Source organism: Anser cygnoides, chromosome 16 (genome assembly GCF_040182565.1).
Source record: "Anser cygnoides isolate HZ-2024a breed goose chromosome 16, Taihu_goose_T2T_genome, whole genome shotgun sequence".
Taxonomy (NCBI): domain Eukaryota; kingdom Metazoa; phylum Chordata; class Aves; order Anseriformes; family Anatidae; genus Anser; species Anser cygnoides.
The window spans coordinates 1,266,387-1,288,497 of NC_089888.1; the positions used below are offsets into that span (position 1 = coordinate 1,266,387).

General features: G+C 71.1%; 3 protein-coding genes across 3 annotated transcripts; all 3 read right to left on the reverse strand.

Annotated features, from left to right (window-relative positions):
- Window positions 1–4,496: 4,496 nt before the first annotated feature.
- Window positions 4,497–7,328, reverse strand: TCF15 (transcription factor 15). Its single transcript, XM_066978383.1, has 2 exons — window positions 6,716–7,328; window positions 4,497–4,929 (listed from the first exon to the last, which is right to left on the reverse strand). Exons 1-2 carry the CDS (start codon window positions 7,190–7,192, stop codon window positions 4,855–4,857), a joined length of 552 nt encoding a protein of 183 aa, XP_066834484.1. The 5' UTR covers window positions 7,193–7,328; the 3' UTR covers window positions 4,497–4,854.
- A 5,823-nt stretch (window positions 7,329–13,151) lies between these two features.
- Window positions 13,152–14,761, reverse strand: SRXN1 (sulfiredoxin 1). The gene is made up of 2 exons (XM_066978387.1): window positions 14,531–14,761; window positions 13,152–14,393 (listed from the first exon to the last, which is right to left on the reverse strand). The coding sequence occupies exons 1-2, from the start codon at window positions 14,702–14,704 to the stop codon at window positions 14,190–14,192; spliced, it is 378 nt and encodes a 125-aa protein (XP_066834488.1). The 5' UTR covers window positions 14,705–14,761; the 3' UTR covers window positions 13,152–14,189.
- Window positions 14,762–16,872: 2,111 nt separating this feature from the next.
- Window positions 16,873–20,341, reverse strand: SCRT2 (scratch family transcriptional repressor 2). Its single transcript, XM_066978219.1, has 2 exons — window positions 20,076–20,341; window positions 16,873–17,723 (listed from the first exon to the last, which is right to left on the reverse strand). Exons 1-2 carry the CDS (start codon window positions 20,197–20,199, stop codon window positions 17,017–17,019), a joined length of 831 nt encoding a protein of 276 aa, XP_066834320.1. The 5' UTR covers window positions 20,200–20,341; the 3' UTR covers window positions 16,873–17,016.
- Between the last annotated feature and the right edge of the window lie 1,770 nt (window positions 20,342–22,111).

A 22,111-nucleotide genomic window follows, 5' to 3' on the forward strand; every position in this document is an offset into this window, starting at 1 on the left:
GCTCACCCCGGGTGCCCCGGTGGCCCCGTGGTGGCCGCAGAGGGGACACCTTGCTCAGGGTGTGTGGCAGGTCAGAGAGCTCCCATAGCTCCAGCTTAGATCCCATAGCACGGTGCCAGACCCCGGTTGGGGTCCAGCCCAACACCCCCAAACCATCGCCACGATTTGGCCAAGCTGACCCCGGCCCTGCAGCGCTCTCCCTGCCCCTGGCCCCACAAGAAGCCCCTCTTGGGCCGGGGGGTGCGTTCCCCATGGAGCTCCTGGCCCAGCACGCAGCACCTGGGGTGCCCACGGCTCCTGTGCCTCATCAGAGGGGTCCCTTGCAGCCTGGGGGGACCCCCCTCTGCTTGTCCCTCCTCGCCCCCTGGCACCCCGCTTGCTGTCAGCTGGAGGTGACCGTGCCCCCGGGGACCTCTCCTGCCCGGCCACCCCAGCTGCAGAAAAAGAGCTTTTATTTCCCATGAGCTCGAGCAGGTCTGGATTAAAATAAACCGCTGGCCCGGATCCCTTTTCTCGTGTCACGGGAGACGCCGTGCTTGCACCAGCCCGAGCCCGGACCCTGGGCTCTGCACGGCGCCGGGGCCATGCCTGGGACCCCCGGGACCCACCGAGACCCCCAGACCCCCTCTACCTGCCCGTTGTGGCTGGCCCCAGGCCCGGCTGAGCCCCTCGGGGCCGTGGGGCAGGGCACGGGGCCAGCCCCGCTCTGATTACCCCCAGCGCTTTTTCCTTTTTCTCCCTTAATTTACCGAGTGCTAAATCCAAATATTACAACTTCCCCTCCGCGCCGCTGGTTTACGCAGGCGGCCCCCGGCCGGGCATTGTCTTATTGTTTGTGGAGGGAAGCTCCAGCGGGAGATTAACCTGGCGTTCACCCCGCTGCGGCTTCACACCCTGTCCCTGCTGGGGGGGCCCGCGCCCCGGGGAGCAGCACGGGGGGACACGGGGACAGGGATCCGCGGGGCTGCTGCACCGGGGGATTTGGGGGATTTGGGGGACATGGGGGCTCGGCTGCTCCGGGGCTCTGCTGGTTGTGGCGGGGCGGTGAGGAGCTGGGGGGAGCCCCGGGGTGCTCAGGCAGTGCCTTGGCCCCTTTTCTTCCACAGGGAGCTGGTGGGGGCTGCGCCAGTTTGGGGGACAGGGGCGGTGGGGTGGGTATCCCGTCCCGTCCCATCCCCGTCCCCGTCCCCATCCCCGTCCCATCCCGTCCTATCCCATCCCATCCCATCCCATCCCATCCCATCCCATCCCATCCCATCCCATCCCATCCCATCCCATCCCATCCCATCCCATCCCATCCCATCCCATCCCCATCCCATCCCATCCCCATCCCCATCCCCATCCCCCCCATCCCCATCCCCATCCCCATCCCCATCCCATCCCCATCCCCCCCATCCCCATCCCCATCCCCATCCCATCCCATCCCATCCCATCCCATCCCCATCCCCATCCCATCCCCATTTCCACCCCCATCCCATCTCATCCCATCCCTGGTCCTTGCCCCCCATCCCCCTCCCCACCAACCCCTTGGGACCTTTTCACGGGGCTGTTTGCCTCCAGGCCCCGCAGGCCCTGGGCTGATCGGCCCCACTCGGGCAATCGCTGCGGCTCCTGCCACGGGGACGATGTCCCTGGGCACCGAGCGCCCCAGCTTTGCTCTGGTGCCATTTAGGATGCGATTGGGGTCTTCATCCTGAGCCTCTGCTCCGGGCAGAGCCCAGAGGGGCTGCCACAGCACAGGGCATGAGGAGGGCTGGGTCCTGGGGCTGGATCCTGGGGCTGGATCCCAGGGATGGATCCTGGGGCTGGATCCCATGCTGGATGCCAGAGCTGGATGCCAGAGCCCAGAGCTGGATCCCAGAGCTGGATCCCAGAGCTGGATCCAGAGATCCCAGCCCCCCACAGCCCCACGCCCCCCTCCGGCAGCTCGGTCCCGGCCCCGCCGGGTGCGGGTGCAGCCCCGCTGCATTCCTGCCTCGCTGGCCCAGCAAGGTTAAACAGCGGAGAGGCTGAAATATTTGGGAGGGGAATGGAGAAGGGAAAGGGGAAAAAAAAAAAAAAAAAAAGATCTATAAAAAGACCGTTTAAAAACACAAGTTAAAGAAAAAAAAAAAAAATACCAGGCGCGGAGTGCAGCTGCGGTTCTGGTTCCAGTTCCCAGGTGATGTCAGGCCTGGAGCGTCTCCAGCCCCGGCCCCTCGGAGACGGTCTTTGTGGGTTCAGCACTGAGTGTTTTTCCTTCCTGAGACTCGGGGACACCTTCCTGTCTCAGAGAAAGCAGCCAAGAGCCATTCCAAGGGTGTCCGTGCGCAGGAAAGGGAGAGGATGGGAGGGGAGCGCGAGAGGCGGCGCGGCACGGCGCAGCACGGGGCTGGCAGCACCCATGGGTGCCCGCTGCCCCTGGCCGAGCCCTCTTGGCCCCACGGCGAGCACCCCGCGTGGGGCAGGGGGCACCCGGCTCCCATCAGCCCGGCCCCAGCGCCTCTGAGTCACCGTTTCCCTCTCGCTGCACTGGGAGGGGCTGGAATGCACTGGGACGGACGGGCTGCTGGCACTGGGACGTGCTGGGAGCCATGGCTGGGCACTGGGACGTAGTGGGGTGCACAGCTCCTGAACTGGGAGCTGCTGGGAGCCATGGCCTCGGCACTGGGACACGCTGGGACCCCGGTCCCTGGCACTGAGAGGTGCTGGGACACACTGGGACACATGGCCCTGGCACTGGGACGTGCTGGGATGCGCGGATCCTGCACTGGGACTTTTTGGGACCCAAGGCCCCAGCACTGGGACATGCTGGGATGTGCTGACACTGCACTGGGACTTGCTGGGACCATTGGCCCTGGCACTGGAAATCCTGCACTGGGACACACTGGGACCCATGGCCCCGGCACTAGGACACGCTGGGATGCGCAGATCCTGCACTGGGACTTGCTGGGATCCAAGGCCCTGGCACTGGGACATGCTGGGATGCGCAGATCCCGCACTGGAACACACTGGGACCCAAGGCCCCAGCACTGGGACATACTGGTGCCCAAACCCCAGGCCCTGAGAGCCACTGGGACGCTCGTGCTCAGCCCTGACACGCACCGGGCCCAGGACTGGGGACACACTGGGACCCGTGCTCGTGCTGCTGGGACCCGCTGGGACCCCCACCCTCAGCACGGGACCCGCCGAGCTCTGCACCGGGACCACCAGCACCACAGGGGCCGGGGGCGCGGCGGGGGCTCCCCGGCAGCCCCGTGGGGACCGAGCCCTTTCATCCGCGGGCCGGGGCTGTTTGCAGAGCGTGCCCCCCCCCTCCCCCCCCGCCCCTGCCCCCCGATAAACCCGAGGGCAGGGATTCTGTGTCCGGGGCTGTTTGGAGAATCTCACGGCTGTTTATTGGGGTCTGGGACACATTAGACACGCTGAGAACAAACCTCTCCCACCCACCCCGGTCCCTGCCTGGGACTCGCTCTCACAGCTGCGCTGCGCTGTCAGCTCCATAAATCAAACCGGGGGGGGGGGGGGGGGGGGGGAAAGGGGGGGCCACGGCCGGCCCGGCCCGGCTGCACGGGGGGCCGAGGGGTGCCGGTGGGCTCCTGCCACCGCCCCTAACCCAGAGCAGGCAAAGCGGGACCCTCGGGGGGGGGGGACACGGGACTTCTGCTCCCTTTCTGCCCCGGGGTCGTGCCCGGGGGACCCCCGGCGTGTCCAACCCTGCAGCCCCGGGGGGGGCCGCGCCAGCAGCCCCCGGCTGCCCCATCCGCAGCTGCTCCGGCTCCGTGGGACGCGGGGCCCCTGGGAGCCGCGTGCCCCCAAGCCCGGTGCTTTTCCCAGGCTCAGCTCCCCGCAGCGAGCAGGGTCCTGGGTGGGGGGGTGGGGGGGTAGGGGGGGTGTCTGGGAACCCCCCCCGCGTCCCCGCCTGACCCCGCATAGGTGCTGCTGCTGCAGCCCTGCGGAGCGCGGCCCTGCGGCGGTGGCGGCAGTGGTCACGGCGGTGGTCACGGCGGTGGTCACGGTGTCCCAGGCAGAGGAAGGGGCAGAAGCAGCGAGATGGGCCCCAGCGCGTCGCCTGGGCACCGCAGCCACGTGTGCCACGCATCCCATACGTCCCACGCATCCCAAATGTCCCACGCATCCCATATATCCCACGCATCCCATGCATCCAAAGTGTTCCACGCATCCCATGCATCCCATGCGCCCCGTATGTCCCATGCATCCCATGCACCCCATGCGTCCCATGCACCCCATGCGTCCCACAGCACAGCCTGGTGTTGACCCCCTTGGGTCTCTCCAGAGCCCAAACCCTTTTGGGACCAGAGCTGTCTGCAGGGTTTAGGCCCACAGGGACATCGCGTGCCGGGGGGTCTCACACCCGCGGGGCCACGGGGACCACGGCACGGCTGCGCCCTGCCCGTGGCGCAGAGGCACGGAGCTGCGTTGGGCGCGGGGCCGTGGGGCCGTGGCCGTTGCGGGGACCCCGCTCCGCGCCGGGTCAGCAGGCAGGCAGCAGCCCGTCAGAAAAATAAGGTTTTTATTTTCCAAGCGGCTGCGTGTGCACACAGAGCGCCCGCGGGGCCGCGCCGCCGTCCCCCCCCCTGGAGCGCGTCGACGCCAGCCGCGTGCGGGCTGCTCGTCCCAGCCGGGTCCCCCCTACCCCGGGGCGCGGGACCCCCCCAAATTCCTCCCGGCCACGGCAGCGTCCTCCGCCGCGGTGCCGGTGCCGGTGCCGGCGTCGGTGCGGTGCCAGCCCGCGGCCCCGCCGGGCTCCGTCGCCTCCGGCTCCCTCCCTCCCCGCTGCGGTCTCTGGGGCTGGCGTGCGCGGGCTGCGGCCGGCTGTGCCGCTGTCTCCGGTGGGGTGCTCGCGGCCCCGGCTCATCTCCGCGACACCCGCAGCGGGGTGACCCCCCGCACCTTCAGGCAGTTGCCCCCGAGGTCCCTCCGGCCGCCCTGCGGAGAGAGGAGGGGAGAGCTGCGGGGCGCCGGGGCAGCGGGGTGCCCGGGTGCCCTCGGGGGGATTTGGGGGAGGGGGGACGCGGGGCGGTGCTGGGTGCGGGATGGCACCGGGGGACGGGGGGGGTGCAGGGCAAGCGTGGAGGAACCGTGCCGAAATGGTTCGGGGGGGGGGGGGGGGGCAGTGCTGCCCGGGATGGACACGGGCGGACAGACGGACGGACGTGGTGGTGCCCAGTGAGCTGCTGTGGGGTGCGAGTGGGGTCCGGGTCCCAGGCAGGTCCCCACGTCCCCGTCACCCGCAGGGACACGGCCCTGATGGGGGTGGGAGGCTTGGCCCCAGCCAGCTTGACCAGCACGGCCCAGTATCCCCCAGTACGGCCCAGTATCCCCCAGCACGGCCCAGTGTCACCCAGCACGGCCCAGTGTCACCCAGCACGGCCCAGTGTGCCCCAGTATGGCCCAGTGTCACCCAGCGCAGCCCAGTGCCACCCAGCACGCCCCATCAGAGCCCAGTATGGCCCCTGCGCAGCTCAGCCCAGCACCACCCAGCATGGCCCAGCCCAGTTCCAGCCCAGCCCAACCCATTTCCAGCCCAGCCCAGTACAGCCCATTTCCAGCCCAGTACAGCCCATTTCCAGCCCTGCCCCAGAGCCAGGAGGTGCAGAGCAGGCCCCAGCCCAGCCCCTGCCCTTGTCCCCAAGGTCCTGGGTGCCACCAGAGCTCCCGGCCCCTGCAGGAGGTCCCAGGACGGTGGGGGGACACCCAGGAAGGGCTGGGGGGGCTGGGGGTCCAGTGAGGGGGGGGGGTGGAAGGGGAGGGGGACAGAAGCAGGAGCAATAATTAAAAACGGAGCAGCAGAAAACGAAAGAGCCCCGACGGCGGGAGCGTGCCCCGCGGCCGCTGCTGTGGGTGACACGAGGGGACAGCGAGGGTCCCGTGGGGGCGGTGACAGGCCCGCAGCCCCTGCCCCAGGGCTCAGCACCCCCCCCTGCTGCCTGGGGGTGCCCTGGGGGCCGGGGGGGTGCGCCAGCCCCGTGCCCTGCAGCAGGGGAACGGCGGGGGCGGCAGGATGGGCTCCGCATGGGAACGGTGCCCGGACCCATGGGTGCCAGCTGGGGACAGTGCTCAGGGTCACCCTGCAGCCCCCGGCCCCGTGCTGCCGCCAGCCCCTGCGCTCACGGGGGGAGGGGCACCGAGACCCCTGCAGGGGTTTTTCCTGCGCCCTGAGCTCTGCTCCATCACCGCACCGGGCTGCTGCCGTGGCCAGGAGGGGCTGGCGGGGCCTGGGGACAGGGACGGGGATAAAACGGGGACAGGGACGGGGATGAGATGGGGACGGGGATGGGGATAAAACGGGGATGGGGACGGGGAGGAGATGGGGATGGGGACTGGGATAAAACAGGGATGGGGACGGGGAGGAGACAGGGACGGAGACGAGACGGGGACGGGGATGAGACGGGGACAGCCCGCGAGCTCCGCGCTCCCTCCCATCCCATCCCATCCTCGTGCCCCCAGCCCCGGGGTGACTTTAACCCCCCGAGACCTCCCGGCCCGGACGGACGTGGGGGAGCAGCCCGGCCCTCTGACGCCAGCGGGAGCTGTGGGCGTGCAGCTCCGAGCAGGATTTGGCCGGGAGCTCCGGCGGGGGCTGGAACCGGAGCCCGTGGCGCTCGCGGGGACGCGCCGAGCCTCCCGCTCCCGCTCGGCCCCACGAGGGGCTGCCGCCGCCCCCCCCCCCCAAACCCCTACGGGGCCGTGCCGGGCCCCCCGCCCCGCTCACCCCTTTGCGCTGGTTGCTGAGGCAGAAGGTGCAGATGCTGCGGGGCTGTTTGCTGTCCAGGTCGCCCTTGGCCCCGTAGATGGCACTGAAGCAGGGCTGCCCGTCCTCGCAGCCCTCGCCCAGCAGCAGCACGTTGGCCAGGTGCGAGATGTAGCTGGAGGCCAGGCGGAGGGTCTCGATCTTGGACAGCTTGCGGTCCACGGGCTCGGTGGGGATGAGGGTGCGCAGGGCCGTGAAGGCCGTGTTGACGCTCTGGGTCCGGTCCCGCTCGCGCGCGTTGGCCGCCTGCCTCTGCTTCACCATCACCATGGGCCCCGGCTTGCGGGCCACCTTGCGGCGCGCCTCCACGGCCTCGTAGCAGCCGTACGACTGGTCCGAGGTGTCGCTCTCGCTGCGGTTCTCCTCGTCCTCCGACAGCATGCCCAGGTCCGGGTAGAGCACGCGGGCGGCCACGGGGCGCAGCATGGTGAAGGCCATGGCCGGCGCCCCCCGCCCTGCTGGGGGCAGCCCCCGGGGCCGCGGGGAGCCTTCCCCCGCCGGCACGGCTGCCACGGCCGCCGACGGCCGCCTTCCCACCGCTGCTCCGCTGCTGCGTCCGAGCGGGGCTGGGACGGCTGGCCGCGGGGGGAACCGGCCTTTATACGGCCAGGGAGGGGCCGGAGACGGAGCCCACCCCCAGCCAGCCCCCAGCCGCCGGCCGGACCAGGCAGGAGGCCAGCGTCCTCGCCCCAGCTCGCGGGAGCCAAGCGTTGGCTGCGGCCACTGCGGGCCTGGCCCTGCTCCGTCACACCAAGCTCGGCCACGGGCACCTTGCGGGCGGCCGGTGACGGGTCCCGGTTGTGCCATGGTGGGGGGGGGCACTGGACCCCCGGTGCTGGCCACGGCGTGGCGAGCGCTCCCCTGGGGTCTGTGGGGGTGACGCCTTGCTCGGGGTCCCCTGCGTGTCCCCAGCCCCGCGCGGCTGTCCCCAGCCACCACCAGGTCCCGCAGGGTGGCTGGTGGGGAGCGGGAGCTGGGATGGGGCAGGCGGCTCTGCCGGGAGCGGGGTGGCCCCTGGAGAATTGGCACCGGGTTCCTTTACTGGAGGGGACATCGGCGGGGGGGGACACGGCCCTCTGGGACAGGTCCGTGCCCAGGGGAGCCCTGGGGAGGTGAGGCCAGGCCAAGCCCCGCAGCCCCTCGCTTCTCCGTCCCCGGGGCTGGCACCACGCGTGCCACCGCGGGGCAGGACAGGGACACGGCCCCTGGAACCCGCACCCTGCCAGGGGCACGGGCAGCGGAGCTGGTGGCGCTGCCAGGCTGCCCAGGAGCATTTCCTCCTGCCGGCGCTGGGAAAACGAAGTCCTGAGCCCTGGAGCTGCAGAGCTGCAGCGTCCCGGGGCTGCCCCCAGCACCCTCACCCCTCCCCGAGCACCGGCTGCCGCCGGCCCTTCCCCTTCGCCGCAGAGGTCGCGCGGGTCCCGCTCTGCCTTCGCCCCTTGGCAATGCTCCGGGGGGCAGCAGAAGGGGGGGGAGGCAAATGGGGGGGAAGGACCCGGCTGCGGGCAAATGGCCCTGGGCTGCTGGGGACGTGGCTGCAGGAGCTGCTGGGACTGGCCCGGGGCCGGTGGTGGCCGCAGGGCTGGCCCCTGCGAGCCGCGCTCCCCATCTGGCCCCCAGCCCCGCGGCCGGAGGAGGATGCTCGGAGTAACGAGGCAAAAAGGGACAGCTCCGGGAGGCGCTGGGCGCTGGGAACGGCGGCCGCAGGGCACAACGGGCACGCCGCGAGCCCCGGGGCGAGGTGGCTGCTGGGGGGGACAGGGGGGTCCTGGAGCCCAGGGCCTTGGGACGAGGCAGCGCCGTGTCCCACCGTGTCCCCCAGCCAAAGCCCTGCGGCTGCAGGCCCGGCACTCGTGGGGCAGCAGGGTCCCCTCCGGGGCTGTCCCCACGTGTACCAGGTCCCGCTGCCGGGGTTGTGCGGGGGGGGGGGGGGGCTGCGCTGTGCCCCCCCCCCCCCTTATGGCAGCAAACGGCCCCTCTGCCCCCCGCGGGGCGCGGGCAGCCCCTCGCCGTGGGGCCCCAGCCCTGTTTTCCTTCACCATTTGTCCGCCTGCGCAGAGCCTGTAAATCACACGGCGGGGGGGGGGGGGGGGGGGGCGAGGGCCACGTCGGGGGGCCGGGAGGGCTGGGGGGGGGGGGCGTGCAGCCTGCCTTGGGTTTCTGCGGGGGCTCGGGGACGTTTCCCTTGCCAGCTCCATGCCCCACAGCCCCTCACGGCGCATGGGGAGCGGGCAGGTGCCTGCACGGGGCAGGGAGACCGGGGCACATGGATCGGGGGGGGGGGGGGGCTGCAGACGGTCCCTGGGGGGCTGCAGCCTCCTGCAACGGGGTTGGGGGGGGGACGCAGCTCTGGATGCGGCTCCTCTTGAGCAGAGCAGGGGGAGGAAGGCACCACGGACCCCGCAGGAGCCCCCGTCCCCGCTCCCGCCCCCCCCCGGCGCCCTGCCTGCACCCCGCTGGGTGTGAGCTGGGGCCCCCCCTGACAGCACCAAGACGGATGGCAGGGGCTGTGTACTCAGGTGCGGCCGCCCACACATGGCCACCAGCTGACGGGGGCTGCGGGGGGGGGGGTGGGAGCCCGAGCCCCCCCAGCCCTACCGGGTACCCCCGGGGGCACGGCCACGCGCGGGGTGCTGGCGGCCGGGAGCGGCCTCGGCGGCTGGGGCACGTGGGGACACGGGGAGGGAGGGAACGGCAGGCTTTGGGGTGGCTGGGTGTGCAACGGGGGCGGCGTGTGAGCGTGCGTGAGCGTGCGTGAGCATGCGTGGCACGGATGAGTGGCTGTACACGTGTGTGTGTGCACAATTGTGCTCGTGTGTGTGCATGGATGTGCGTGCCTGGATATGTGAGCACGTGCCTGTGTGTGTGTGTGCACTTACACGTCACGTGTGTGTGTGTGTGCAGCAGTCTGGGCGTGCACAGCACCGACCCGCAGCCCCATGCACGCTTCCAAGCCCCACATCCTCCAGGCTGCTGGTTTGGGGTGTCCCAGGGGGCCGGGTGCCGGCAGCCCCAAGGGCTGGGTCCCCCCTCCGCTCGCTGGGAAATGCCCCCTGCCCTCCCGCTCGGGGGAGTGTTTATCCGGGAGGTGATACTTAAGTGTAAGAAAATAAACAGGGAGCAGATGGCACGGGGGGCCGGGGCTGCCCCCCGCCCCACCGGGCCGCTCCAGCCCTGCTGGGAAAACACCGCTGCCGGCGAAGCAAATGGATTCCAGACCCTGCGGCCGCGCCGAGCATGTGGCCGCCAGGACGCTGTGCCTGACCCTGCTGAGGTCTGGAGGAGCAGCACCAGCCTGACCCAACCTGTCCCTTCCCATCCCATCCCATCCCATCCCCATCCCCATCCCATCCCATCCCCATCCCATCCCATCCCATCCCATCCCCATCCCATCCCATCCCATCCCATCCCCATCCCATCCCATCCCATCCCATCCCATCCCATCCCATCCCATCCCATCCCATCCCCATCCCCATCCCATCCCCATCCCCATCCCATCCCATCCCCATCCCCATCCCCATCCCCATCCCATCCCATCCCATCCCCATCCCATCCCCATCCCATCCCCATCCCCATCCCATCCCCATCCCATCCCCATCCCCATCCCATCCCCATCCCCATCCCATCCCATCCCATCCCATCCCCATCCCATCCCATCCCCATCCCCATCCCATCCCATCCCCATCCCACCCCATCCCCATCCCCATCCCACCCCGTCCCATCCCATCCCATCCCATCCCCATCCCATCCCCATCCCCATCCCATCCCCATCCCCATCCCATCCCATCCCATCCCATCCCCATCCCATCCCATCCCCATCCCCATCCCCATCCCCATCCCACCCCATCCCCATCCCCATCCCACCCCGTCCCATCCCATCCCATCCCATCCCCATCCCATCCCATCCCATCCCATCCCATCCCATCCCCATCCCATCCCCATCCCATCCCATCCCATCCCATCCCCATCCCCATCCCATCCCGTCCCATCCCATCCCCATCCCATCCCCATCCCATCCCATTCCCAACCACCCCATCCCATCCCATCCCATCCCCATCCCACACACACCGAACCCCATGAGCCCCCCCGCAGCCGGGGGTGCCCAGGACCGACCCCTCTGCCTGTACCTGTGCCCCTTTCCCCAATTTTGGGCCCAAACCGGGCAGCGCAGGGCAGCGAGGGCACGGCCCCACCGAGGAGCTGCTGCGTGCAGCACCCAAGCGCGGCTCCTTGCTGCCCGGCTCGGGCCAGGGTCTCGCCAAGGGGACGCTGCCCCTGCTTGTGAACGGGGGGAGACCTCAGCTGGTGAATCCAGGAGCCCTTGGAGACCCCACGGGTGGGGAAGGACAGCGGAGCGGCTGCATGGTGCTGGGCCCTCGGCTTGCCCAGCAGGACTGGGTTTGTGAAACCCTTTGAAATGGAGCGAGGGTTCCCTGCATGAGTTGCCCTTGGTCTGTGCCTGAGCGATTGGGATGGGGACAGCGGGATGGGGACAGCGGGATGGGGACATGGGGATGGGGACAGCAGGATGGGGACACCGGGATGGGGACAGAGGGATGGGGACAGAGGGCTGGGGACACCGGGATGGGGACAGCGGGATGGGGACATGGGGATGGGGACATGGGGATGGGGACACCGGGATGGGGACAGAGGGATGGGGACATTGGGATGGGGACATGGGGATGGGGACAGCGGGATGGGGACAGCGGGATGGGGCTGCTGCTGGTGGCAGTGGTTCCCGGCAGGTCCCCATGCCGGCAGCCATGCCCCCGGCAGCATGGGGTGCCCTGGCCCCCGCCCGCCCTCCGGGGCCGTACCTGCGGGCCGGTCTGGAAGGCATTACACGGCTGTCGCGCAGGGAAGTCTGTCCCAGTTCCGGAGCCGGGACCCTCCCCGGCAGCCCAGCCGGAGCGGGAGGGAGCCCACAAAGCGCCTTTGTTCCTGCCCTGGAACGAATGGATTGGAGGCAGCCGAGATCGGCTGTCAGCCGGCGACACCGGAGCCCTCCGCGCGGGTCAGGCAGAGGGAAGGGGGACAGGTGGAGGGACGGATGGACGGATGGACGGACGGACAGACAGACGGAGCCGCTGCGGAGATGGCCAGACGGCGGTTTCGGTGCTGGCAGCCCCAGGGCCAGCTCATGCTCCTCGCACCATGCCAGCCCCAGGGGACGTGCAGCCAGCCCTGGGGACACCGCACAGCCCCTGGGCCGCAGGGGCCGGTCCTGGCCCCCGGCTGCTGCCACCAAGCCCCTGAGCAGGGCCACAGGGTGCCCGCTGGCCTGGCAGGGACCCAGCACCGTCTGCAGGGGCTGGGATGCTGGGGGAGCAGGTCCTGAGGGGGCTTCCAGCTGGGAGAAGCCTCCGTGGGGTGCAGGATTTGGGCAGCCTCGGTTCATCCCAGCTCACGGGGCCGCAGCTCTGCGGGGCTGCCTCCTGCCCCGCTGCCACTTGTACAGGGCACAACTCCCCACCGTACCGGGCGAGCAGAGCCCCCCCGGGAGATGCCCGATGCTGGGCTCATGCCCTGGGGCTGGGCGAGGACCCCTCCCCACCCTGGGGGTCCCGTTTCAGCAGGCTGGGGACACCCCGTCCGTCTCCCGCGCTGCCAAGGGAGCTGCCACCTCGTCCCTCCCCCCCCGCGCTCTAAGGAGAGGAAACTTTTTAGCACGCCACAATTCTTCGGAGAAATTTATAGCCCATGAGGGAGCCGCAGGCCAGGGCTGCTCTCGGCGCGAGCGCTTGCAGGGCTTCCTCCCGGCGGGGGCGGCTTTGATGCGGCGCATGCAGCCCGGCCGTGCCGTGGTAACCCCCCCCCCCCAGCCCCTGCCCTCGCGCAGCCCCCAGCCCACCCTGCCCTTCCTCCCCAGCGGCTCCTGCGGAAACGCCGCGCTCGCAGGCAGTGCCGAAGCGTGCCCCGTGCCGCACCGCGCGCTGCCCTGCCCGTGCCCCCCCCCCGCCAGGCCCATTTCTGCCCTTGGGGGACGGGATCCAGCCGGCACGGAGCGTGGCCAAGGGGGCAGAGCGAGGGCAGGAGCGTCCGGACGCGGTTCCTGTCCCAGTGCCGCGGCTGACTCACGGCGCGGGGGGGTGACTCAGTGGCCTTTCCCCTCCCTGGACCACGGCTCCCGGCTCGGAGGGATGCCGAGGCGCCCGTGGGATGCTCGCAGTGCTTGCTCCAGCCTGCACGTGGGGCGAAGACGTGGCGCTGCGGAACCGGCAGCATCCCGTCCCCCAGCTCAGCACCCGTCCCCCAGCTCAGCACCCGTCCCCGTTCCCCCAGCCCTCAGCTGCCCGCTGACGCCGGTGCCAGGCCTGCCCCGTGTCCCCGCTGCCCCGTGCCATCCCATACCTCCTCCTGCCCCCCGCCGCCCCCCGCACCAGCCCGCAGAGCCGCGGGGCTTCGACCTCCTTTATTCCCGGAGCACGAGTGGGTGTCCCCACAGCGCCGCTCGGAGATGTGCCCCGCGGGGAAGGGGGTGCAGGATGTGTCCGAGGATGGGGCAGGCGGCCGTGGGGCAGGCACGGCGCAGGCTCTCATGGGGCCAGCCTGGAGCTGCAGGGTGAAGCCTGGGGACCCGGCTCGGCCGCGCTCTGGTACAGCTCGGTCCTGGTTCGGTGAAGTCTGGGTTTGGTGAGGTCCTGGTTCAGTGGGGTCCTGGTTCGGTGAGGTCCTGGTTCAGTGATACCCCGGTTTGGTGATGCCCTGGTGGTTCGGAGCTGTCCCGATTTGGAGCTATCCCGGTTCGGTGCTGTCCCGGTTCGGAGCTGCCCTGGTTCAGAGCTGTCCCGATTCGGAGCTATCCCGGTCCGGAGCTGTCCCGGTCCGGAGCTGTCCCGGTTCGGAGCTGCCCCGGTTCGGTGCTATCCCGGTTCGGTGCTATCCCGGTTCGGTGCTATCCCGGTTCGGAGCTGCCCCGGTCCGGAGCTGCCCCGGTCCGGAGCTGCCCCGGTCCGGAGCTGTCCCGATTCGGAGCTGCCCCGGTTCGGTGCTGTCCCGATTCGGAGCTGTCCCGGTTCGGAGCTGCCCCGGTTCGGTGCTGTCCCGATTCGGAGCTGTCCCGGTTCGGAGCTGCCCCGGTTCGGTGCTGTCCCGGTTCGGAGCTGTCCCGGTTCGGAGCTGCCCCGGTTCGGTGCTATCCCGGTCCGGAGCTGCCCCGGTTGGGCCCCGCCCGGCCCCGTTCCCGCAGCACAACGCCGCCACCTGCCGGCCGCCCACCGGAGCCGGGACCCCCCCCGTGCGCCCTACCGGGGCTGGGGGGCGCCCACCCCGACCCCATCCCACCCTGACCCCATCCCACCCCGACCCCATCCCACCCACACCGGCGGGGACAGGACCGGGGATGCTCACCCCGGATCGGGCCCACGGGGGGGGGGGACCCCAGGGGACCCCCAGGGAAAGGGTCCCGGTTCGGGGGGGGAGCGGGGGGGTCCCGCTAGAGCAGCTGGGGCGTGGAGGAGCCCAGGTAGGTGCGGAGGTCGCTGAGCGTGGACGGGACGATCTTGGCGGGGATGGTGTCCCGGCTGAGCTCCCGGTGGGCGGCGTAGCGGTGGCACCCCCCGAAGGAGTAGAAGTAGTCCCCGCCCTGGCTGCCCTTGACCCACAGCACGTCGATGGGGGGCACCCGCTCGGGATCCTCCTGGGGACGGGGGGGACACAGCCCCGGGGCCGTGAGCTTCCCCGGCAGTGCCCCGGCACCGTCCGGGATGGGGGGTGGGGGGGTGCACGGAGCCGTGCGGGGCCGCCCGGCCTCATCCTGCCCACCCCAGCCCCTACCTGCAGGGTCTCCACCAGGCTCCGCACCTTGCCCGGGTCCAGCGCGGCGGGGATGGGCCGGATGAGGACCCTCATGGGCACGTTGTGCACGGCCGTGATGTGCTGCGTGTGGATGCTCCCGGTCTCGGACCCGGTCCCGCTCCCGGTCTCGGACCCGCTCCCGGTCTCGGCCATGGCCCCGCCGCTCCCGGAGCCGCTCCGCCGCTTCCTGCCCCCGCCGCCCCGCCCCGGGCAGCGCCGCGCCCGGCCGCTCCCCTCCGCCCCCCCCGGCGCTTTTGCAGAGTCACCGTGAAGTGGCAGCACCGGGGGCACCGGGAGCACCGGGAATATCGGGGGCACCGGGGGCACCGGGGGCACGGACAGCCCCGGGAGCCCCGGCAGCCCCGGCCCCCCCCCGGCTGCTCGTCCTGCTGGGGTCCCGTCCCCCGGGGGGGGCACCGCGGAGCCGTCCCCGGGCTGCGACCCCCGGCACCTCCAAATGGCCCGAGCTGGACGGGGACCCCCAGGATCTCCGTGTCTGGCTCCCGGTTGGGACGTTTGAGGGCGTTTTTGGGGGTTCTGCAGCCCTGTGCCCCCCCCAGAGGGGAGAGGTGCCCGGTGCCCCCCAGTTCTGCAGCCCCTGCCCAGCTCCCGGGGGGCACCGGCCCCAGCCCTGACTCGGCAGCACCAAGTGGGGGGTGTCTTCTGCCCCCTGGGGGGGCTGCTGGTGATGGGGAAGGGGTCGTGAGGCTCTGGGGGGGCCCCCCCACTTCACTGCTTGGGTGCTGCTGGGGTTCCCACCAGGACTCCCCCCCTCTCTGCTTTCTGCTGCTCCTCCCCAGCTGGGTGCTGTCGGCTGCCCCTCGGCACGGGGGCGCACACCTCGCCCACCCCCCCCCGCTCCCCTGCCGCCCCCCTGCCCCGTACAGACGGCCCGAGACACCCCAGGTAGTGGCAGAAATCCCTTTTATATCCCTGAATTGCATTACAAGTAACACTGCGGGCGGCCGCCGCTCGCTCCGGCTCGTCTCGCCGCGGCCGCTCAAATACAAAAACCTGGCGGAAAAAAATCGATCATGCACGGAAAATTATTGCTGTGGTGTCCGCTATGTACACGACAGGGACGGGCAGCGCCATCCGAGGGGAACCGTGTGAAATGCTGTCCCCTGCGTGGGGGACACGGCGCGTGGCCACGATGCCCACGGGGTGGCCGCCGCAGTGCCCTCGGGGCTCGCGAGCGTCCCTGGGAGGCGTCGAGCCCGTGGGACCCGCGGCCACGGCGGGAGGAAGACGGTGCAGGAAGACGGCGCGGGGGGCGCGCGAGGTCCAGGCTGAACCCCGAAAGTTTCGGGGGCTGGCACGGGCTGGGGGGGGGCCGCGGCAGCTCGTGGCCCGAGGTAGGAAGCGGCTCGCTGCGGGGCCGGGGGGGGGGTCCGCGGGGAGGTTGCATAGAATCGCTGGGTTGTCCCCGCCGGGGTGGCGCGGGGAGCAGAGCGGGACCCCGCGGCTCCGAGGAAGACGAAGGAGAGCGGCTCTGCCGTCGTGGGGGGCTTGTGGGGTTTGGGGGGGGGGGGCTGCTCAGCCGCCTCGCGTTGCCCCCGCCTCCGTGCCCGCTTTTCGGTGGCTCTTGGGGTCCCGTCCCCGTCCTTGTCCCCGCAGCTCTGTCCCGGGCACGGCGGCGCCGCTGCAGCTCCGCTGCCTCCTGCGAGCCGTGCGGAAGGGCTGCCGGCCCCGCCAGTCTTGGCAAATAAATAGTGAAAAGGGGAAAAGGGTAAGTAATAAATAATATAAATAAGAGCAATTAAATAGACTCACCCGAGCTCCGCGGTACCACCGACCCGCTCCTCCTGGGGGGCTGGGGTCTGGCTGGGGGGGTCAGCAGCAGCCCCAGAAGGGTCTGGGGGTGTGGGGGGGCCACAATTCGGGTGCGGGTCCTGCCCCGGGGCTGCTCCCATGCGGGTGGGGGGACGGCAGGGGCCTGGGCTGCGGGTCCCAGCCTCCGAGGCAGGCGTCCCTCAGTCCTGCCGAGCCATCAGTCCTGGCTCTTCGGCCCACGGTCCCATCCCTGGTATGGACCAGGGGAGTTTTTGCTCCTGGGGGGGGGAGCAGCGAATGTCCTTCCTCCCCGGCGGTTCCCGGGAGGAGAAGCAGCAACTCTAAATAAATAATAGTAATAAATTAAATAAATATCAGTGAGCGTCACGAGCTGGGGGGAAGGTCTGTGCTGGGAGGGGGAGAGGGTCCCGGGCGAGTCCCCACAGAGGGACCCGCCTGGCTGTGGGGCTGGGGCTGGGGCTGGGGCTGGGGCTGGATCCGTCCCTTCCTGGGGGCACGGGGGCACCCTTCTCCTGGGGGGGGTGGAACTGGGAGCTGGGGGCACGCGTCCTGCAGCCACCGCGCAGCCACAGAACGGCCGGCAGCGGCCGCAGGAGCGCCGGCACAGGGACGGGGAGGGACGGGACGGGTGGGGGTGCTGGGTGCGGGGTTGGGGGGAGGGCTGGCGGAGGCTAGTTCCCTATTGCACAGCTGTGTTCGGAGCCCTTGAAGCAGGCGGACTCGTAGTGCTTGTTGAGGTACGACTTGAGGGCGAAGGTCTTCTCGCACTGCTTGCACTTGTAGTGCTTGAAGGCGGAGTGGGTCTGCATGTGGGCGCGCAGGTTGGAGCGGTCGGCGAACGCCTTCCCGCAGTGGGAGCAGCCGAAGGGCTTCTCGCCCGTGTGCGAGCGCATGTGGCCCTGCAGCAGCCAGGGCCGGCTGAAGGCCTTGCCGCAGACGTCGCACTTGTGCTTGAGGTTGTGGGTGAGGAGGTGCATGGCCAGGGCGGGCATGGAGACGTACGCCTTGCCGCAGGTCGGGCATTTCCTCGCCATCTTGCTGTCCAGGCTGCGGTGCGTCTGCTTGTGCCGGCTGAGGTTGGAGGAGGTGGCGTAGGTCTTGCCGCACTCGGGGCAGGAGTGGCGGTGGCCGCCGCGGCGCTGGCTCTCGCCGCGCCGGCGCGACCGCCCGTCGGTGATGAAGAAGGCGTCCATGGAGTAGCTGTCCGTCACCGCCGCCTCCCCGTTGAAGTAGCGGGCGGAGAAGCTGGACTGGGGGCTCTCGGGGTCGCTGTACTCCTCCTGGCCGGGCGCGTAGGCCGGGTCCGGAGGCGCCGGCGGCAGCCCCTGCTTCTTGTCGGAGTCGTAGGCGGCAGGAGCCAGGCAGTGCTGGAGGTACCCTGCGGGGACGACGCGGCGGGGTCACCGTCCCCGGGCCAGGCTCTGCCCCTGCACCAGCCCCACCGGGGAAGGGGGGGGGGAGCTGCGAGCCAAAAACACCCGACGGGGGTGCAAAGTGAGGTGGCCCCCCCCAGGTCCCCCTGTCCTCATCTGCACAAGGGCCGAGCCTGCCCTGGCTCCGGTCACGGCACACGTCTGCTGGCAGGATGGGACCCAGCCCGTGGGGATGCCCGGGGAGCGGGGCTGGTGGGGACTGGGTACCCCGGGATGCTGCAGCCCTGCGCAGCCCCTGGATCCATCAGCCTCTGGGGGCTGTCGGCACCCACATCGTCCCACTGGGGCCGTGGGCGCTGCTCCTTCCTCACCTCTCCTTCTCCAGGGGGGGGCGAGCACAGAAGGGCCTGGGGAGGTCACCCCATTTCCCCCCATCTCCCCCCATCTCCCCCAGGGAACGTGGCACTCGTGGCACCCAGAGGCTGCTGCACCCTAACCCCTGGGGACAGGGACCCACAGACCCCAGGGGTGGGGGGGCTCGGGCACCATGCAGTCGTGTCACCCCCTGTGACACTGGTGCACCTCTGCTCGGGGCCAGGCTCTGGGCAGGTGACACTTGGCCCGTGCCCGTGCAGGCGCCACGTGGATGTCCCCTTCCCTCCGCTGCCAGCACACGACGGTCACTGCGCCGCGTGCTCCGAGGGGCTCCCTGCTGGGCCGGTGGCTAAGGATGGGGGGGGGACACAGCTGCCACCCCAGGGTCCCCGTCTCGGTCCTGGCAGTCACCTGCACTGTGTGCAGGGCCAGCTGCTTCAGAGGATGCAGCCCTGCTGCGGGGGGCAGCGTGCTCTGCCAGGGGCAGGGGCTTGGTGCATGCCTGGGGTCCCCAGGGCCGGTGTGTGCCAGTGGGACAGCGTGAACGCCCCCCCCCCCCCGCTGGGGCCCTGCAAACCAGCCCTGATCCCGGACCCCTCCTGCCTGTGGGACCCCCCCCCCCCATCCCGGCTGTCGGGGGCAAGACGCAGCGGGGGCCACCACGGTTTGTCCCCTCGAGGCCGGGGGTCCCTGTGCTACGGTGGGGAGGGGTCCGCGAGGCGGGGGCGCAGCCCTCCCCCCCCCCCCCCCCTCGCTCCCCGCGCCCTGCTGACAGTGCGCTCGCACGGGCTGTGCAGAAAGCGCTCCGCTCAGCAATTTCTCACGCTGCCTCCGAGCGTGCAGCAAGGTTATTTCCAGGAGAGCAGCGTCGGCAGCTTCTGCCCAGCTGCAGCACATCCCTCCCCCACCGGCTTCTGGCTCCCGACCAGGCGGGGGGGAGCTGAGGACCCCCCCGGGCCGGGCGAGCATCGCAGCCCTGCCCTGGTGGCAGAAGCCCCTTCGCTGGGGAGCAGCGAGCAGCAGAAAGGGGGGGGGGGTGTGTGTGCAGCAACGCAGCGCTCAGGCAGCCCCGGGTCCTGTGTGGCAGGATCAGGCCCATCCGTGCACCCAGCTCAGGCTGAGGGTCCCCGAGCAGCTGGGAGCAGCCAGGCCACGGCCTGGGATGAAAGCCCCTGGTCCCTGCTTCCAGGGCAGACCCCCCGGGGCTGCCCCGCCGGGGGTCTCCGCCAAGCGCTGGTGGCTCCCAGAGCCCTGCCCGGTGTCACCTCGCAGGTCAGGGCTCTGGGGACCCTCTGGGGACTCAGCACCTTCCCGTCCAGCCCTTCGCACCCCTCCCAGTGCTGGGGGTGTGTGTGTGTGTGTGTGTGCTGCCCCCACCCCCTGCTCCCCCTTCCCGCTGTGCGCGGCTGCTCCCCGCGCCCCGGGAGGTGACGGCCTGCTCCGAGGGGCTCCGGGCACCGCCGCGAACAATGAAAGCCGCAGGCACGGCGAGCAGCCTCTTCTGCTTTGTGTCCCCCCCCCAAAAAAATAACTTGCCATGGGAAGGAGCCAGCCCCATAGCCCCCAGTTAAGGGGGGACCCGGGTCCAGCCAGGGATGCCCCCCCCGGGCTGCCGCTGTCACCGAGGGGACGCGTCCCCAAGGACCGACTTCGGCAGGGGCTGGTGACCCCCACCGGGGGCGGGGGGGGGGGGCACAAAGCCAGCAGGGACGAGCCCCCCGATGCTGTCACACTGCCCCCTGCCCCCCTCCCGGCTCCCACCCGCGGGGCACAGCGGGGGGACCCCCGCCCGTCACGCCCCCGTCGCCCTGACCCTGCCCCGCGTCCCAGCGCCCCGGAGCCCCCCAAAACCCCCCCCCGTCACCCCCAGCCCCCCCGGCTCGCCTTCCCCCGGCCTCCCCGCCCTCTGCCCCGCCGGGCTCACACAATAGCACGGGGGGGGTGGGGGGGGTCGGCCCCGGAGCCCCCGGCCCCGCACTCACCATCGCCGGCGGCGGGGCCGGGCAGCGCGTAGGGGGGCTCCAGGGGGGCGTAGGGGGGCGCGGGGACCCCGGCGACCGGGAACGCGTCCGCCTTCAGCTTCTTCACCAGGAAGGAGCGGGGCATGGCGGGGCCGGGCCGGAGCCTTCAGCACTGGACAGCTCCGGCACCGGCACCGGCACCGGCACCGGCACCGGCACCGGGCAGCCCCGGGCGGGCTCCGTGCGCCGTCACCGGCCCCGCTCCGGGCCGGGCGTGCGGGAGGCGAGGAGCGGGGAACCGAGTGCGAGGGGCGGGCGGCGGGAGGAGGAGGAGGAGAGGAGGAGGAAGAGGAGGAGGAGGAGGAGGGGGAGGAAGGCAGGCGGAGGGGGGGTGGGGGGGGAGGGGGCCGCTCCGCCCGGCCGCGCCCCGAGCCCCCCCGGTAGCGCCGGGCGCTGTGGCACGGGGGGGGGTCCCCGCTCCCCGCCTCCCCCCCGCCGCGGACAATGGGGACACGCGGGGACGTGGGGGGGGGGGGGGGGGGGGGGGGCGGGGGGCGGCTGCCTCCTCCTGCCGCCTTTGTCTCCCCGCCGCCAGCCCCCAGGGCCTGCAAAGGGGGGTTTGGGGGGGGTGTGGTGGCGGGGGCGTCCCCGTCGCTGTCCCTGTCCCCGTTCCCTGTCCCGGTTCCCGTCCCCTGTCCCCATCCCCGTTCCCTGCTCCTAACCCTGTTCCCTGTCCCCGTTCCCGTCCCTCTTCCCTGTCCTCATCTCTGCCCCCGTCCCTTCCCGCTGACCCCTTTCCTTTTCCCTCGCCCCTTCCCCTGTTCCCCGTCCCCATTCCCCTTCCCAGCCCCTCACCCCTGTCCCACCTGTCCTGCCCCCACCCCTGCCCGCTGCCCCCTTCCCCTGTCCCCGTCCCTTTTCCCCATCCCTTCCCCACCTGCTGTCCCTTTCCGTGCCCCTGTCCCCATCCCTGTCCCGGGGGAAGCGCCGTGACCTCCGCAGCCCACCGCAGCAGCGGGCTCGTGGCCGCGCATTGTTCCCCACCGAGCCCCCACTCCCCCACCCTCGCTGCAGCCCCCCCAGTGCAGGATGAGGCCCCCGTCCCGCTGCGGTCCCAAGCTGCCTCTCCCTGGGGCTCGCAGGTGACACGGGGGGACCCTGCTGGAGGGGTTCTGCTCCCCACCGTGCCCCCCCCCCCCCAAGCCTTAGGGGACCCCATCACGCCCACCCTGTGCCCCCCAAGCTGCTCAGCAGAGCTGGGGAGCCCCAACGGGAACCCCGGAGCGTGCCCGGGGCTTCTGCGCCAGCTGGAGGTGGCCAAGGGGGCACAGTGAGAGGGGGACCCAGCACAAAGGACCCGCACCCCCAGCACCCCTACCCTGCCACCCCCTTAGGGTCCCCAGCCCCTTTGCAATCCTCCTCGAAGCCGGTGCCCCCCCGCAATAATCCCCCTCCCCACGGCCCTGCCGGAGCCCTGCGCTCCGAGTGCGTTGCGGCGCTCAGCAGGAGCGGTCCGCGATCCGTCAGCCGCAGGCAGAGCGCCGGCACGGGCGGTGTGGGGGAACTGGGGCACATCCATGCCCTGCTGATGGCCCCCCCCTTAGCCCTTCGGCTGGGGACACGGCGTCGGGGGGACAAGAGCAGTGCCCCCGGGTGCAGCCTGGTGCTGGAGCTGGGCAGGAGCTGGCAGCCCCGGGCTCCTGTGCCTGTGCCAGGAGCTGGGGGCAGCTCTGGATGTGCTTTGTGTGGCACCCCATAGCCCAGGACATCCCCTAGCCTGGTATTGCCCCATGTTGTGCAGCACCCCATAGCCCAGGGCACCCCATAACCCACAGCATCCCATAGCTCAGGGCACCCCACAGCACCCCATAGCCCAGGGCACCCCATACCCTGCAGCATCCCATAGCCCAGGGCACCCCACAACATCCCACAGCCCTGGGCACCCCACAGCACCCCATAGCTCAGGACAGCCCAGGGCACCCCGCAGCCCACCCCAGGCTGGGGCTCCCATCCCACTGCCCCCGCAGCTCCAGGGCTCTCTCCCCTCCTCAGCCTGA

Coding starts and splice junctions, on each gene's coding strand:
- TCF15 (XM_066978383.1), bottom strand. CDS start 7,192: ATGGCCTTCACCATGCTGCGCCCCGTGGCCGCCCGCGTGCTCTACCCG. Junction 4,930..6,715: donor TCAGCAACCAGCGCAAAGGG/GTGAGCGGGGCG, acceptor CTCTCTCCGCAG/GGCGGCCGGAGGGACCTCGG.
- SRXN1 (XM_066978387.1), bottom strand. CDS start 14,704: ATGGCCGAGACCGGGAGCGGGTCCGAGACCGGGAGCGGGACCGGGTCC. Junction 14,394..14,530: donor GCCTGGTGGAGACCCTGCAG/GTAGGGGCTGGG, acceptor CCCCGTCCCCAG/GAGGATCCCGAGCGGGTGCC.
- SCRT2 (XM_066978219.1), bottom strand. CDS start 20,199: ATGCCCCGCTCCTTCCTGGTGAAGAAGCTGAAGGCGGACGCGTTCCCG. Junction 17,724..20,075: donor CGGCCCCGCCGCCGGCGATG/GTGAGTGCGGGG, acceptor TCGTCCCCGCAG/GGTACCTCCAGCACTGCCTG.